Source organism: Mobula birostris, chromosome X (genome assembly GCF_030028105.1).
Source record: "Mobula birostris isolate sMobBir1 chromosome X, sMobBir1.hap1, whole genome shotgun sequence".
Taxonomy (NCBI): Eukaryota; Metazoa; Chordata; class Chondrichthyes; order Myliobatiformes; family Myliobatidae; genus Mobula; species Mobula birostris.
The window spans coordinates 41,813,938-41,828,092 of NC_092402.1; the positions used below are offsets into that span (position 1 = coordinate 41,813,938).

At 43.3% G+C, this 14,155-nt stretch overlaps 1 protein-coding gene across 3 annotated transcripts in view; it reads left to right on the plus strand.

Annotated features, from left to right (window-relative positions):
* Positions 1–14,155, plus strand: part of LOC140191566 (inactive phospholipase C-like protein 2) — a 230,203-nt gene that overhangs the window by 50,219 nt on the left and 165,829 nt on the right. The window contains exon 1 of one of the 3 annotated variants that reach the window (XM_072249067.1): positions 12,140–12,176. The exons of the other annotated variants lie outside the window; for them this stretch is intronic. Coding sequence (XP_072105168.1) covers positions 12,156–12,176 — 21 coding nt within the window. The 5' untranslated portion in view covers positions 12,140–12,155. Of the gene's footprint in view, positions 1–12,139; positions 12,177–14,155 lie in introns of those variants that run through there. 3 annotated transcript variants of the gene reach the window in all.

A 14,155-nucleotide genomic window follows, 5' to 3' on the forward strand; every position in this document is an offset into this window, starting at 1 on the left:
TTCCAATGCAAGCTTAACCCAATTCCATCCCAGAATCGACACACTAGGGACAACTTATAGTGGCCAAAGAACCTCTGAACCCCTCCGTATTTGATCTGTGGGAGGAAAGTGGAGCACCTCCACAAAGCCCATGTGGTCACAGGGAGAATGTCCAGCAGTCCGCACCAGAGGTCAGGACTGAATGTGTGCAAAGTGCTGGAGGAGCTCAGCTGGTCAAGCAGCATCTATGGAGGGGAATAAGCAGCCGACATTTCAGACCGAGGTCCTACATCAAGACTAGAAAGGAAGGGGAGCTGAGTTGGAGGTGGTTGGCTGTGGGGGCTATCCTTTCCAATTAGATTCTTTCTTCTTCAGCCCTTTACCTCTTCCACCTATACCCTTCTAGCTTCTTACTTCATCACCCACCCAGCATCCCCCTCATCTGGTCTCACCTATCACCTGCCAGCTTATACTTCTTCCCCTCCCCCCACCTTTTTATTCTGGCTTCTTCCCCCTTTCTTTCTAGTCCTGATGAAGGGTCTCAGCCCGAAACATTCACTGTTTGTTCCCCTCCACGGATGCTGCATGGCCTGCTGAGTTCCTCCAGCATTTTGTGTACGCTGCTCAGGGTTTCCAGCAAATGCAGAATCTCTTGTGTTGAGGATTGAAGCCACGTTGCTGAATTGTTCCCTCTTGCTCGCACCAGTCAAATGCATTACTAGTGATGCTGTAACCCACAAACTCACAAAAAAGGTAGAAATTGAAAGTTTATTCTGCATTTACTTAGGTTCAGTGTTAGATGATCTATTCCCTGACAACACCACCTGCAGAAATCTGTGAATCTTCTTGTTATAGAAGAGCTGTTAGAGGGGAATTGATATGTCAGAGGTTAGGATGTCCTTCCAGAATTAGGGCAAAGCATCCTAACTTACACTTTATCAGGCTTTGCTCTGGCTGATTGATGTTATTTCAAGGGATCGCATCGCTTCTAATCAGGTTTCAGAAGAAAACATTTGAACTGCTGCTGGTGCCAAGGTTTAGAGCTGCCAGCTTCCTCCAGCTCTGGCCCTGCTTTATTTAATCATTAATTATAGCTGCAGCTCCCTGACATGAACCAGAAAGAGCACCACGGCTGAGGATCTTGAACAGAATCAAGAGATGGCGAGGCACATGTCACAAAATACATGGAAGAGTACATTTTGGGCCGACATAAACAGTAATCGCACAGCATCCTTCATGACGCTGTGAACAAGTGCCCATGTCTGATGAGGGAGTAAAGTTTTACCTTTCAGCGCATTTATCAACCTGCTGTGTTGTTGAACCCAGGGCCAAGTGCTGGTTACAGCTCATGGTTTTAATGTGGTTGACACATTAAAGACTTGGTCGAGCATTGGTTAGCTTTATGGTGCTGAAGACCCAGTTCAGTAAAACGTGTGTGATAAGGGGAATATTTTATTCTCATTTTAGCAATGGACTCAGTGGAATTGAGTTGAATTTTGTTTTGTTCATTGCCCTACGGGATGTGGGCAAGGACTTATTGTTTGCCCATCCCTAACTACTCCTTGGGAAGTGTTAGTGAGCTATGTTAATGAGCTGATCCATTCTGTGTGGTGTCACGGTACTGCTGTTAGGTAGTGAATTCCAGCATTTTGACACCTAGCAGAAATGGCCACATTGTGAATGGGGTTCATCTCCTCATTGAGAGCTAAGTCATTGCCCTGAAACTTCAACTCTGTTTTACTCACCACTGATGCTGCCTGACCTGCTGAGTATTTCCATTTTTGTCAGTTCTATCTCAGATTTCCAGCAGCTGCAAATTTTTGTCTTTTATGAGGTAAATGGTGTTGAATCCTGTTCATCTATCACAGCCTCCCTGCAATGTTGAGTACCCCCCCCCCCCATGGTGAGGCACATTGATAAAGGTGTTTGGAGGCATAGACTTGGACAAGGAGACACCCAATAAAATGGAAGTGAAACAATCTGGAGGGCGAGAGAATAAACTGAACCCAGCAGGTTTGAACTAAGTAGTGGAAACCTAGTATTCGCTTCTATCCTTTAGAACAGGTAGTCGGGGCTGTATGAACCCACTTACCCTGTCAAACAACGGCCAAGCCTTTAAACAGCAAGTTGAAGTGTTCAGTGTCTATCATTTCAGCAGACAGTAAACTATGCTATTTTTTCACTGGTTCAGTTGTCTTTAAAAGGTTATGATGCAATTTCTGTACTTTTGCCTATAAAAATAACACTGAATTATTGATCCACCATGATGTATTATCGATTTCTGTCTGGGAAAACAGTGTTAGCAGTTTAATTTTGTGCTAAGGCTTATTCTCTTTAATTTCTGACTCAAAAAGTGTCTTGTTTATCCCTGAAGTCTATTGTTACTGATAAAACCTCTTTCCTCTTAATACGTATTTTGTAGCTACGAACTCCATGCCTGCTTCTCGCTTAATAAAAGAGCTAGAGTAAACAAATTGTTCGTCACTTACAGGCTTCCTATCATTCTACCTTGACCACCAACCTAACCCCTAGGCAAAAGTTTGTGCCAGTGTCTTTCTGCCAGATATCCGTCAATGCTAAACTCTAATCTCACTTATAAACACAAGAGATTCTGCAGATGCTGGATATCCAGAGTAACTCACACAAAATGCTGGAGGAACGCAGTAGGCCAGGCAGCATCTATGGAGAGACCCGTCATCAGGACTGGAAAGGAAGAGGGAAGAAGCCAAAACAAGAAAGTGAGGGGAGGGGAAAGAATAAGCTTGAAGGTGATAGGTGAAACCAGATGGGGGAAAGTGGGTGGGTAACTTTAACCCCGCTTGCCTGAGGTAACGCTGTGGTATCCAGCTGAGGCCTTAGCTTTGCATTCTGCAATATTGGCTTAGGATCAGGGTTAATGCTAGGGGTCCATGGCATAAAAATGGTTGGGAGCCACTGGCTTAGATGAATTTAAAAAAGGCCAATTTGTGGATGACTCAGAGACAGGTAAGTAAGTAGGTTGTGAGGAGAATTGAAAAATCTGCAAAGGGTCAAAGCTGTGTAAAGGTTGACAGATGGAGTTAAATGTGGGGAAATGTAAGGTTATCTACTGTGAGTGGAAGAATAGAAAAGCTTAGTATTGGAGAGAGACTAAAGAATGAGGGAACATAGAGAGATCTGGGTTCCCTCCTACATGGAACACTGAAAGTCAGTATATAGGTATAGCAAGTACAGTAATTAGGAAAACAAATAGCCTTTATTGCAAAGGGAATGGAATATAAAAGTGAGGAAGATCACTAGTTCATCTCTTCTCACCCACCCAGCTACCTACCCTCACCTGATCTCACTTATCACCTAGGAAGAGGTGCAGTCGACGTTTCAGGCCGAGACCCTTCGTCAGGACTAACTGAAAGAAGAGTGAGTAAGGGATTTGAAAGTTGGAGGGGGAGGGGGAGGGGGAGATCCAAAATGATAGGAGAAGACAGGAGGGGGAGGGATGGAGCCAAGAGCTGGACAGGTGATTGGCAAAAGGGATACGAGAGGATCATGGGACAGGAGGTCCGGGAAGAAAGACAAGGAGGTGGGGGGGGGGACCCAGAGGATGGGCAAGGGGTATACCACAAACCTGCCTGTCCTGGCCGACCTATTGTCTCAGCTTGCTCCTGCCCCACCGAACTCGTTTCTGCATACCTCAACACAGTTTTATCCCCCCTTGTTCAATCCCTTCCGACCTAAGTTCGTGACACTTCTCACGCTCTTAAACTTTTCGATGATTTTAAGTTCCCTGGCCCCCACCGCTTTATTTTCACCATGGATGTCCAGTCCCTATATACTTCCATCCCCCATCAGGAAGGCCTCAAAGCTCTACGCTTCTTTTTGGATTCCAGACCTAATCAGTTCCCCTCTACCACCACTCTGCTCCGTCTAGCGGAATTAGTCCTTACTCTTAATAATTTCTCCTTTGGCTCCTCCCACTTCCTCCAAACTAAAGGTGTAGCTATGGGCACCCGTATGGGTCCTAGCTATGCCTGCCTTTTTGTTGGCTTTGTGGAACAATCTATGTTCCGTGCCTATTCTGGTATCTGTCCCCCACTTTTCCTTTGCTACATCGACGACTGCATTGGCGCTGCTTCCTGCACGCATGCAGAACTCGTTGACTTTATTAACTTTGCCTTCAACTTTCACCCTGCCCTCAAGTTTACCTGGTCCATTTCCGACACCTCCCTCCCCTTTCTAGATCTTTCTGTCTCTGTCTCTGGAGACAGCTTATCCACTGATGTCTACTATAAGCCTACTGACTCTCACAGCTATCTGAACTATTCCTCTTCTCACCCTGTCTCTTGCAAAAACGCCATCCCCTTCTCGCAATTCCTCCGTCTCCGCCGCATCTGCTCTCAGGATGAGGCTTTTCATTCTAGGACGAGGGAGATGTTTTCCTTTTTTAAAGAAAGGGGCTTCCCTTCCTCCACTATCAACTCTGCTCTTAAACGCATCTCCCCCATTTCACGTACATCTGCTCTCACTCCATCCTCCCACCACCCCACTTGGAATAGGGTTCCCCTGGTCCTCACCTACCACCCCACCGGCCTCCGGGTCCAACATATTATTCTCCGTAACTTCCGCCACCTCCAACGGGATCCCACCACTAAGCACATCTTTCCCTCCCCCCCCTTGCATTCCGCAGGGATCGCTCCCTACGCAACTCCCTTGTCCATTCGTCCCCCCCATCCCTCCCCACTGATCTCCCTCCTGGCACTTATCCGTGTAAGCGGAACAAGTGCTACACATGCCCTTACACTTCCTCCCTTACCACCATTCAGGGCCCCAAACAGTCCTTCCAGGTGAGGCAACACTTCACCTGTGAGTCGGCTGGGGTGATATACTGCGTCTGGTGCTCCCGATGTGGCCTTTTATATATTGGCGAAACCCGACGCAGACTGGGAGACCGCTTTGCTGAACATCTACGCTCTGTCCGCCAGAGGAAGCAGGATCTCCCAGTGGCCACACATTTTAATTCCACATCCCATTCCCATTCTGACATGTCTATCCACGGCCTCCTCTACTGTAAAGATGAAGCCACACTCAGGTTGGAGGAACAACACCTTATATTCCGTCTGGGTAGCCTCCAACCTGATGGCATGAACATCGACTTCTCTAACTTCCGCTAATGCCCCACCTCCCCCTTGTACCCCATCTGTTACTTATTTTTATACACACATTCTTTCTCTCTCTCTCCTTTTTCTCCCTCTGTCCCTCTGAATATACCCCTTGCCCATCCTCTGGGTCCCCCCCCACCTCCTTGTCTTTCTTCCCGGACCTCCTGTCCCATGATCCTCTCGTATCCCTTTTGCCTATCACCTGTCCAGCTCTTGGCTCCATCCCTCCCCCTCCTGTCTTCTCCTATCATTTTGGATCTCCCCCTCCCCCTCCAACTTTCAAATCCCTTACTCACTCTTCCTTCAGTTATTCCTGACGAAGGGTCTCGGCCTGAAACGTCGACTGCATCTCTTCCTAGAGATGCTGCCTGCTGCGTTCACCAGCAACTTTTATGTATGTTGCTTGAATTTCCAGCATCTGCAGAATTCCTGTTGTTTTCACTTATCACCTGCCAGCTTGTACTCCTTACCTCTCCCCATCTTCTTATTCTTGCTTCTGCCCCCTTCCATTCCAGTTCACATAGAGTCATAGGACACTACATCACAGAAACAGGCCCTTTGGCTCATCTAGTCTATGCCAAACTATTAGTCTGCCTGGACTCACCGACCTGCACCTGGATCACAGCCCACCATACCCCTCCTATTCATGTACCTATCCAAATTTCTCTTAACTGTTGAGATCAAACCTACATTCACCACTTTCACTGGCAGCTCATTCCACACTCTCACCACTCTCTCAGTGAAGAAGTTCCCCCCTCATGTTCCCCTAAAATATTTCACCTTTCGTCCTTAACCCATGACATCTATCTATACCCTCATAATTTTGTATAACTCTATCAAATCTCCCCTCATTTTTCTATGTTCTAGGGAATAAATTCATAACCTATTCAACCTTTCCTTATAACTCAATCCTCAAGTCGTGGCAAAATCCTCATAAATCCTTGCAATATTTTTGCACTCTTTCTATCTTATTGACATCTTTCCTGTCTGTACTGGAGGTGATCAAAACTGCACACAATACTCCGAATTATATCTCACCAAAGTCTTATAAAACTTCATCATAACATCCCAACTCCTGTACTCAATAATTTGATTTATGAAAGCCAATGTTCAGAAAGCTTTCTTTACAATCCTATCTACCTGTGACACCACTTTCAAGGAATTATGGATCTGTATTCCCAGATTCCTCTGTTCTACTACACTTCTCAGTGCCCTACCTCTCACTGTGTAACTCCTACCCTGGTTGGTTTTTGCAAAGTGCAACACCTCACACTTGTCTGCATTAAATTTCATCTGCCATTTTTCAGGTGGAGAGGGTCAGTAACTTCTTTAAATTCCTGGGTGTCACTATCTCAGAAGACCTATCCTGGACCCATCATATAAATATAATTGCAAAGGAAGCACAACAGTGCATCTACTTCCTCAGGAGTCTGCGGAGATTTGGCGTGTCATCGAAAACCTAGACAAACTTGTATAGATGTGTGGTGGGAAGTGTTGCCAACTGGCTGCATTACAGCCGGGTATGGGAACACCAATGCCTTTGAGCGGAAAATCCTACACAAGGTAGTGGATTTGGCCCAGTTCATCACGGATAAAGCCCTCCCAACCATTGAGCACATCTACATGTAATGTTGCTGTAGAAAAGCAGCATCTATCATCAAAGATCCTCACCACCCAGGCCATGCTCTTTTCTCACTGTTGCCATCAGGTAGAAGGTACAGGTGCCTCAGGACTCACACCACCAGGTTCAAGAACAGTTACTATCCTTCAACCATCAGGCTCTTGAACAAAAGGGGACAACTGCACTCACTCTATTTCTGGTGTTCCCACTATCAATGATCTCACTTTCAGGACTCTTTATCTTGTTATTTCGTGCTTGTTATTTATTGTTATTTATTTATATCTGCATTTGCACAGTTGTTCATTGATCCTGTTTACAGTTACTGTTCTGTAGATTTGCTAAGTATGCCTGCAGAAAAAGAATCTCAGGGTTGTAATGGTGACATGTATGTACTCTGATAATAAATTTTACTTTGAACTTTGAACTTCCACCCACTTTTCGAGCTGATCCAGATCCCACTGCGAGCTTTGATAGTCTTCCTCACTGTCCATACACCCCCAATCTTGATGAAGAGCCTTGGCCCAAAACTGTTTACAGTATTCCCCTCCACAGATGCTGCTTGGCGTGCTGAGTTCCTCCAGCATTTTGTGTGTGATTCTCAAGATTTCCAGCAATCTCTCCTGCCAATCACAGATCATTCTGTTTTGCCCTTTCCTGCCTGCCCTCTTTCTCCAGCACCTGGTCAAGGCATGGTCAATGACAGATTTTCCCTAGCTCTGAAAAAGGTTATTGTCCTGGCTCTTTCTCTCTCCCCAGATGCTTCATGAGCTGTTGAGTGTTTTCAGTTTATACTTATAGTGCATCAACTCTTTCTGCTCCAGCAGTTAATATACTCAGTATATGTTTGCAAGAAGTTAAAAAAAAAGCACTTGCCCGTGCAGTGTAACTGCCTGTGATATTGATGTTGGCATTATCACTGCAATAAAGCAAAATATTGAGTGCATATCAAAGTATGTGCACTTGAATATTGGCAAAATGCCAGCATTTCAAAGTTGGATTGTGCTCTTTGAACAGTATAACACTCTGGTTGGTATATTTGTAGTTGTAAGTCTGTTGATAATAAGCAATTTGAGGCAATGAACGAAAAGTGTTTGTGTTGGTATGTTAACAGTACAATAAGTCAGCTTCTGATGCGATTTTATTTGATAAACTAAATGAGTCAATGCAAGAGATTGCATTTATACAGAAATATAAATAAATGCTTTATATTTAACCTTTCTAATGAAGTGTCTAATAATCAGACATTGATTATTCTGCCTAATAAAATTATCTCAGATTTGCAGTTTATTTTTATCTGATGGAAAATATTTATTACATTTACAGTATATGATTTTCTGGATTGCTAAGATTCTCTATAATGCCACCTCAGTCTTTACTACTTGTTCAATAAAAGCACATTAAATCTCAATCAATTCCTGACAGGCACTCAAGTAATTCTGTTAAGCGCTTATAGTTGTTGGTTAACTTTAGAGTGATTGGAAAATTTGGTCATCTGCCTTAATTTTGGCCATTTGGCACAGAATGGTGAGGGGGAAACTGACAGTCATAGTGTGATACGACAGGGCAAAAAATATTAAGGGAAATATGCAGAAAAGAACAAACCTAGAGTTGCAAATAACTGCAAAAAAGTAAAGCTTAGCATTCTTTATTTGAATGCATGTGGCATTTGTAATGAGATGGATGAGTTAATAGCACAGCATGCATAATGTAATAAATATTAAAGAAAAACAGTTACAGAGTGACCAGGACTGGCTGCTCAATATTTCTGGTTATACATTGCACCAAAGAGCAGGCCAAAGGGGAAAGGAGGGGCTCTTGTTAATGGAAGAAGTTACTGGGGAGCAGTGATGAGTCTTGATATAAAGGAATGTGTGTTGTGGATTCTGTTTGGGATGAAATTATAACCACATATAACAATTACAGCACGGAAACAGGCCATCTCGGCCCTTCTAGTCCATGCGGAACTCTTACTCTCACCTAGTCCCACCCACCTGCACTCAGCCCATAACCCTCCATTCCTTTCCTGTCCATATAGCTGTCCAATTTAACTTTAAATGACAACATCGAACCTGCCTCAACCACTTCTGCTGGAAGCTCGTTCCACACAGCTACCATCTCTGAGTAAAGAAGTTCCCCCTCATGTTACCCCTAAACTTTTGCCCTTTAACTCTCAACTCATGTCCTCTTATTTGAAACTCCCCTGCTCTCAATGGAAAAAGCCTATCCACGTCAACTCTATCTATCCCTTCATAATTTTAAATACCTCTATCAAGCCCCTACGTTCCAAGGAATAAAGACCCAACTTGTTCAACCTTTCTCTGTAACTTAGGTGATGAAACCCAGGTAACATTCTAGTAAACCTCCTCTGTACTCTTTCTATTTTGTTGACATCTTTCCTATAATTCGGTGACCAGAACTGTACACAATACTCCAAATTTGGCCTCACGAATGCCTTGTACAATTTCAACATTACATCCCAACTCCGATACTTAATGCTCTGATTTATAAAGGCCAGCATACCAAAAGCTTTCTTCACCACACCATCCACATGAGATTCCACCTTCAGGGAACTATGCACCATTATTCCTACAACACACATCAAAGTTGCTGGTGAATGCAGCAGGCCAGGCATCATCTCTAGCAAGAAGTACAGACGACATTTCGGGCCGAGACCCTTCGTCAGGACCAACTGAAGGAAGAGCTAGTAAGAGATTTAAAAGTGGGAGGGGGAGGGGGAGATCCAAAATGGGGGAAATCCACCATTATTCCTAGATCCCTCTGTTCTACTGCATTCTTCAATGCCCTACCATTTACCACATATGTCCTATTTTGATTAGTCCTACCAAAATGTAGCACCTCACATTTATCAGCATTAAACTCCATCTGCCATCTTTCAGCCTACTCTTCTAACTGGCCTAAATCTTTCTGCAAGCTTTGAAAACCTACTTCATTATCCACAACTCCACCTATCTTAGTATCATCTGCATACTTACTCATCCAATTTACCACCCCTTCATCCAGATCATTAATGTATATGACAAATAACATTTGACCCAGTACAGATCCCTGAGGCACACCACCAGTCACCAGCCTCCAATCTGACAAACAGTTATCCACCACCATTCTCTGGCGTCTCCCATCCAGCCACTGCTGAATCCATTTTACTACTTCAATAGTAATACCTAACGATTGAACCTTCCTAACTAACCTTCCATGTGGGACCTTGTCAAAGGCCTTACTGAAGTCCATATAGACAACATCCACTGCTTTACCCTCGTCAACTTTCCTAGTAACCTCTTCAAAAAATTCAATAAGATTTGTCAAACATGACCGTCCACGCACAAATCCATGTTAACTGTTCCTAATCAGACCCCGTCTATCCAGATAATTATATATACCATCTCTAAGAATACTTGCCAACTTTTTATCCACCGCTGACGTCAAACTCACAGGCCGATAATTACTAGGTTTACTCTTAGAACCCTTTCTAAACAATGGAACAACATGAGTAATACACCAATCTTCCGGCACCATCCCCGTTTCTAATGACATTTGAAATTTTTCTGTCAGAGCCCCTGCTATTTCCACACTAACTTTCCTCAAGGTCCTAGGGAATATCCTGTCAGGACCTGGAGACTTATCCACTTTTATATTCCTTAAAAGCTCCAGTACTTCCTCTTCTTTAATCATCATAGTTTCCATAACTTCCCTACCTGTTTCCCTTATCTTACACAATTCAATATCCTTCTCCTTAGTGAATACCGAAGAAAATAAATTGTTCAGAATCTCCCCCATCTCTTTTGGCTCCACACATAGCTGTTCCCTCTGATTCTCTAAGGGACCAATTTTATCCCTCACTGTCCTTTTGCTATTAATATAACGGTAGAAACCCTTGGGATTTATTTTCACCTTACTTGCCAAAGCAACTTCATATCTCCTTTTAGCTTTTCTAATTTCTTTCTTAAGATTCTTTTTACATTCTTCAAGCACCTTATTTACTCCATGCTGCCTTTATTTGTTGTAGATATCTCTCTTTTTCTGAACCAAGTTTCCAATATCCCTTGAAAACCATGGCTCTCTCAAACTTTTAACCTTTCCTTTCAGGGAAGGAGGACATGGGTGGGAGTCTATAGATTCCCAAAATGTGACTTATCATTACGTCAGAGCATAAATGGGGAAGTACCCAGGGTGTTTTTGAAGGGAACTGCAATTATTTTAATCTACATCTGGATTGGACAAATCAAACTGACCAGGTTATTTGAAGAAGCATTTGTGGATTGCTTTTTAGAGCATTACATTGTAGAGTCTACCCAAGAATGAGTGATTTTGGATTTGGCCTAATGTAAACACAGAAATATAGAAAACCTACAGCACAATACAGGCCCTTCGGCCCACAAAGTTGTGCCGAACTTAGAAATTACTAGGCTTACCCATAGTCCTCTATTTTCCTAAGCTCCATGTATCTATCCAAAAGTCTCTTAAAAGAACCTATTGTATCTGCCTCCACCACCATTGCTGACAGCCCATTCCACGCACTCACCACTCACTGAGTGAAAAACTTACCCCTACATCTTCTCTGCACCTACTCCCCAGCACCTTAAACCTGTGTCCTCTTTTGGCAACCATTTCAGCCCTGGGAAAAAGTCTCTGCCTCTCATCATCTTATACACCTCTATCAGGTCACCTCTCATCCTTCGTTGCTCCAAGGAGAAAAGGCCGAGTTCACTCAACCTGTTTTCATAAGGCATGCTCCCCAATCCAGGCAACATCCTTGTAAATCTCCTCTGCACCCTTTCTATGGTTTCCACATCCTTCCTGTAGTGAGGCGACCAGAACTGAGCACAGTACTCCACGTGGGGTCTGACCAGGGTCCTATATAGCTGCAACATTATCTCTCGGTTCTTAAGTTCAATTCCATGATTAATGAAGGCCAATACACCGTATGCCTTCTTAACCACAGAGTCAACCTACACAGCTACTTTGCACATCCTATGGACTCGGACCCCAAGATCCTTCTGATCCTCCACACTGCCAAGAGCCTTACCATTAATACTATATTCTGCCATCATATTTGACCTACCAAAATGAACCACTTCATACTTATCAGGGTTGAACTCCATCTGCCACTTCTCGGCCCAGTTTTGCATCCTATTAATGTCCCTCTGTAACCTCTGACAGCCTTCCACACTATCCACAACACCCCCAACTTCTGTGTCATCAGCAAACTTACTAACACATCCCTCCACTTCCTCATCCAGGTCATTTATAAAAATCACGAAGAGTAAGGGTCCCAGAACAGATCCCTGAGGCACACCACTGGTCACCGACCTCCATGCAGAATATGACCTGTTTACAACCACTCTTTGCCTTTTGTGGGAAAGCCAGCTCTGGATCCACAAAGCAACGTCCCCTTGGATCCCATGCCTCCTTGGAAAGGAAAGGTACGTCGCATCCGGAGTTTCTCTGGTTAGCGGATGATTTCCCTCCACGCCTCTCTGACGTAGTGGGGAACCGCGTACGAGACAAGTTACTGCGGTGGTTTACCATTGCCTTCTGCTGGGTGAGTTTCCAAAGAGATCACCAGCTTGTAACCCAGCGCGGATGGAAAGCGTGCAGGGGAGCCGGCTGGATTCGAACTCAGAACCTTCCGTCCCGAAGTTCAGCGCTGATGCCATTATGCCACCAGACGGGTCTCACTTTCTCAATAAGCCTTGCATGGGGTACCGTATCAAATGCCTTGCTGAAATTCATATACACTACATCTACTGCTCTTCCTTCACAAATGTGTTATCTACTGCTGTTCCTTCATCAATGTGTAATGAGGAAGAATTAATAAGGGAGCTTGTGGTCCCCAAGATGACTTACACAAAACATTTGTTGGTATCCAGCATGCAGTCTCTCTCAGCATACATTAACCCACCCCACCAATCGTGCCACCACATCACCTAGTATCACTATGTACATTCAATCAGTCTATGTGTATAACAGTTACTTGTATGTTGTGCTTCTATATTTATATTGTTTTTTTTATTTTTTATTATACTTATTGTATTTTTTATGCTGCATCAGACCCAGAGAGATATTTTGTTTTGTTCTCCTTTACTCGTGTGTACTGAAGAATAACAATAAACTATCTTGAATCTTGAGAGACTGAGTGAGTGAGGTATAGAGGGATCTAGGTGTTCAGTGCATGAACCACCAAAGGTAACAGACATATCCTTCAAATAGTTGAGAAGGAAAATCGCATTTTGCCCTTCATTGTAAAAGGGGTTGCAGTTAAACTGTATAGCGTGATGGTGAGCACTCACCTGGAATACCACATATAGTTTTGGTCTCCTTACCTGAAAGAATATATAATAACATTAGATGTGGTACTAAGGAGCAATGCCAGGTTAATTCCCAGGATGAGGGAATTGTCCTACCATGAGAGATTAAACAGTTTGGGTTTATATTCCTTTAAGTGTAGAAGAATGAGGGGTGACATTTCAAATATAACAGATCTTAATGGGATAACTGCTATCCGGTTAACAGATCTTAATTGACAGGATTAATTTTGGATGTTTTTGCACACAATGATAAGGGGCCAGTGATTTAAAATGAGGGACATAGTAATTTCTTCTCTCAGAGGTGGTGACGCTTGGGAATTCTCAGCTGTAGTGGTGGTGGAAACTGGATCATTAGATGAATTTAACGCAGCGATAGATAAACTATCTGTTGGATTGAAAACCAGACTGGGTTAGAGAACTATCATAGAAGTAGAGTTGAGACCAGCATTGATAAGCAGTGATGATATTAAATGGTGGAGCAAGATGAAGGGCCTGATGGCTTATTCCTGCTCCTATTTTCATGTGTTTCTTGTGTTTAATATCTACTTGCGTCTATTCTGACATTTTCTTTGATAATATCACTATGCAATGCATGTCTTGTGATATCAAAGGTGTAATATAGATGTTGTTCATTCTGAGATTTTATAGGCAATATATTTTCCTGAAGATTATTTTCTTAGAAGCAGACTTATTTATTGGTCCCTGCAGGAACTCTCTTTCTTCGGAAGATGTTGTGCTGAGAGCAGTAATTATTTTTATAGTAGTGCAGTTTTAACATAGATTATCAATTATCAGCCATTTTCAGCACATCACTTTCCAAAAGAAAATCAATGTGAATAGAAAATTGTAAAAATCTCACCAATATACAAGGATAATTCAGCATGCACTGGGAAAACTAAGATCGTAGAGATAATGGGGATGAGAGAAAGAAAGCTACTTTTGCACAGGGGAAGGCTGAAAAAATGTGCACCACTGCATTCATTTGAGGCAGTGAAAAAAACACCTTAGAGAATCTTTCTATCCTAGGAAAGCAACTAATAAAAGTCTACTAGGAATCACAAATCTTTGCTGTCTAAAATGCCAGTGGGAGTTAC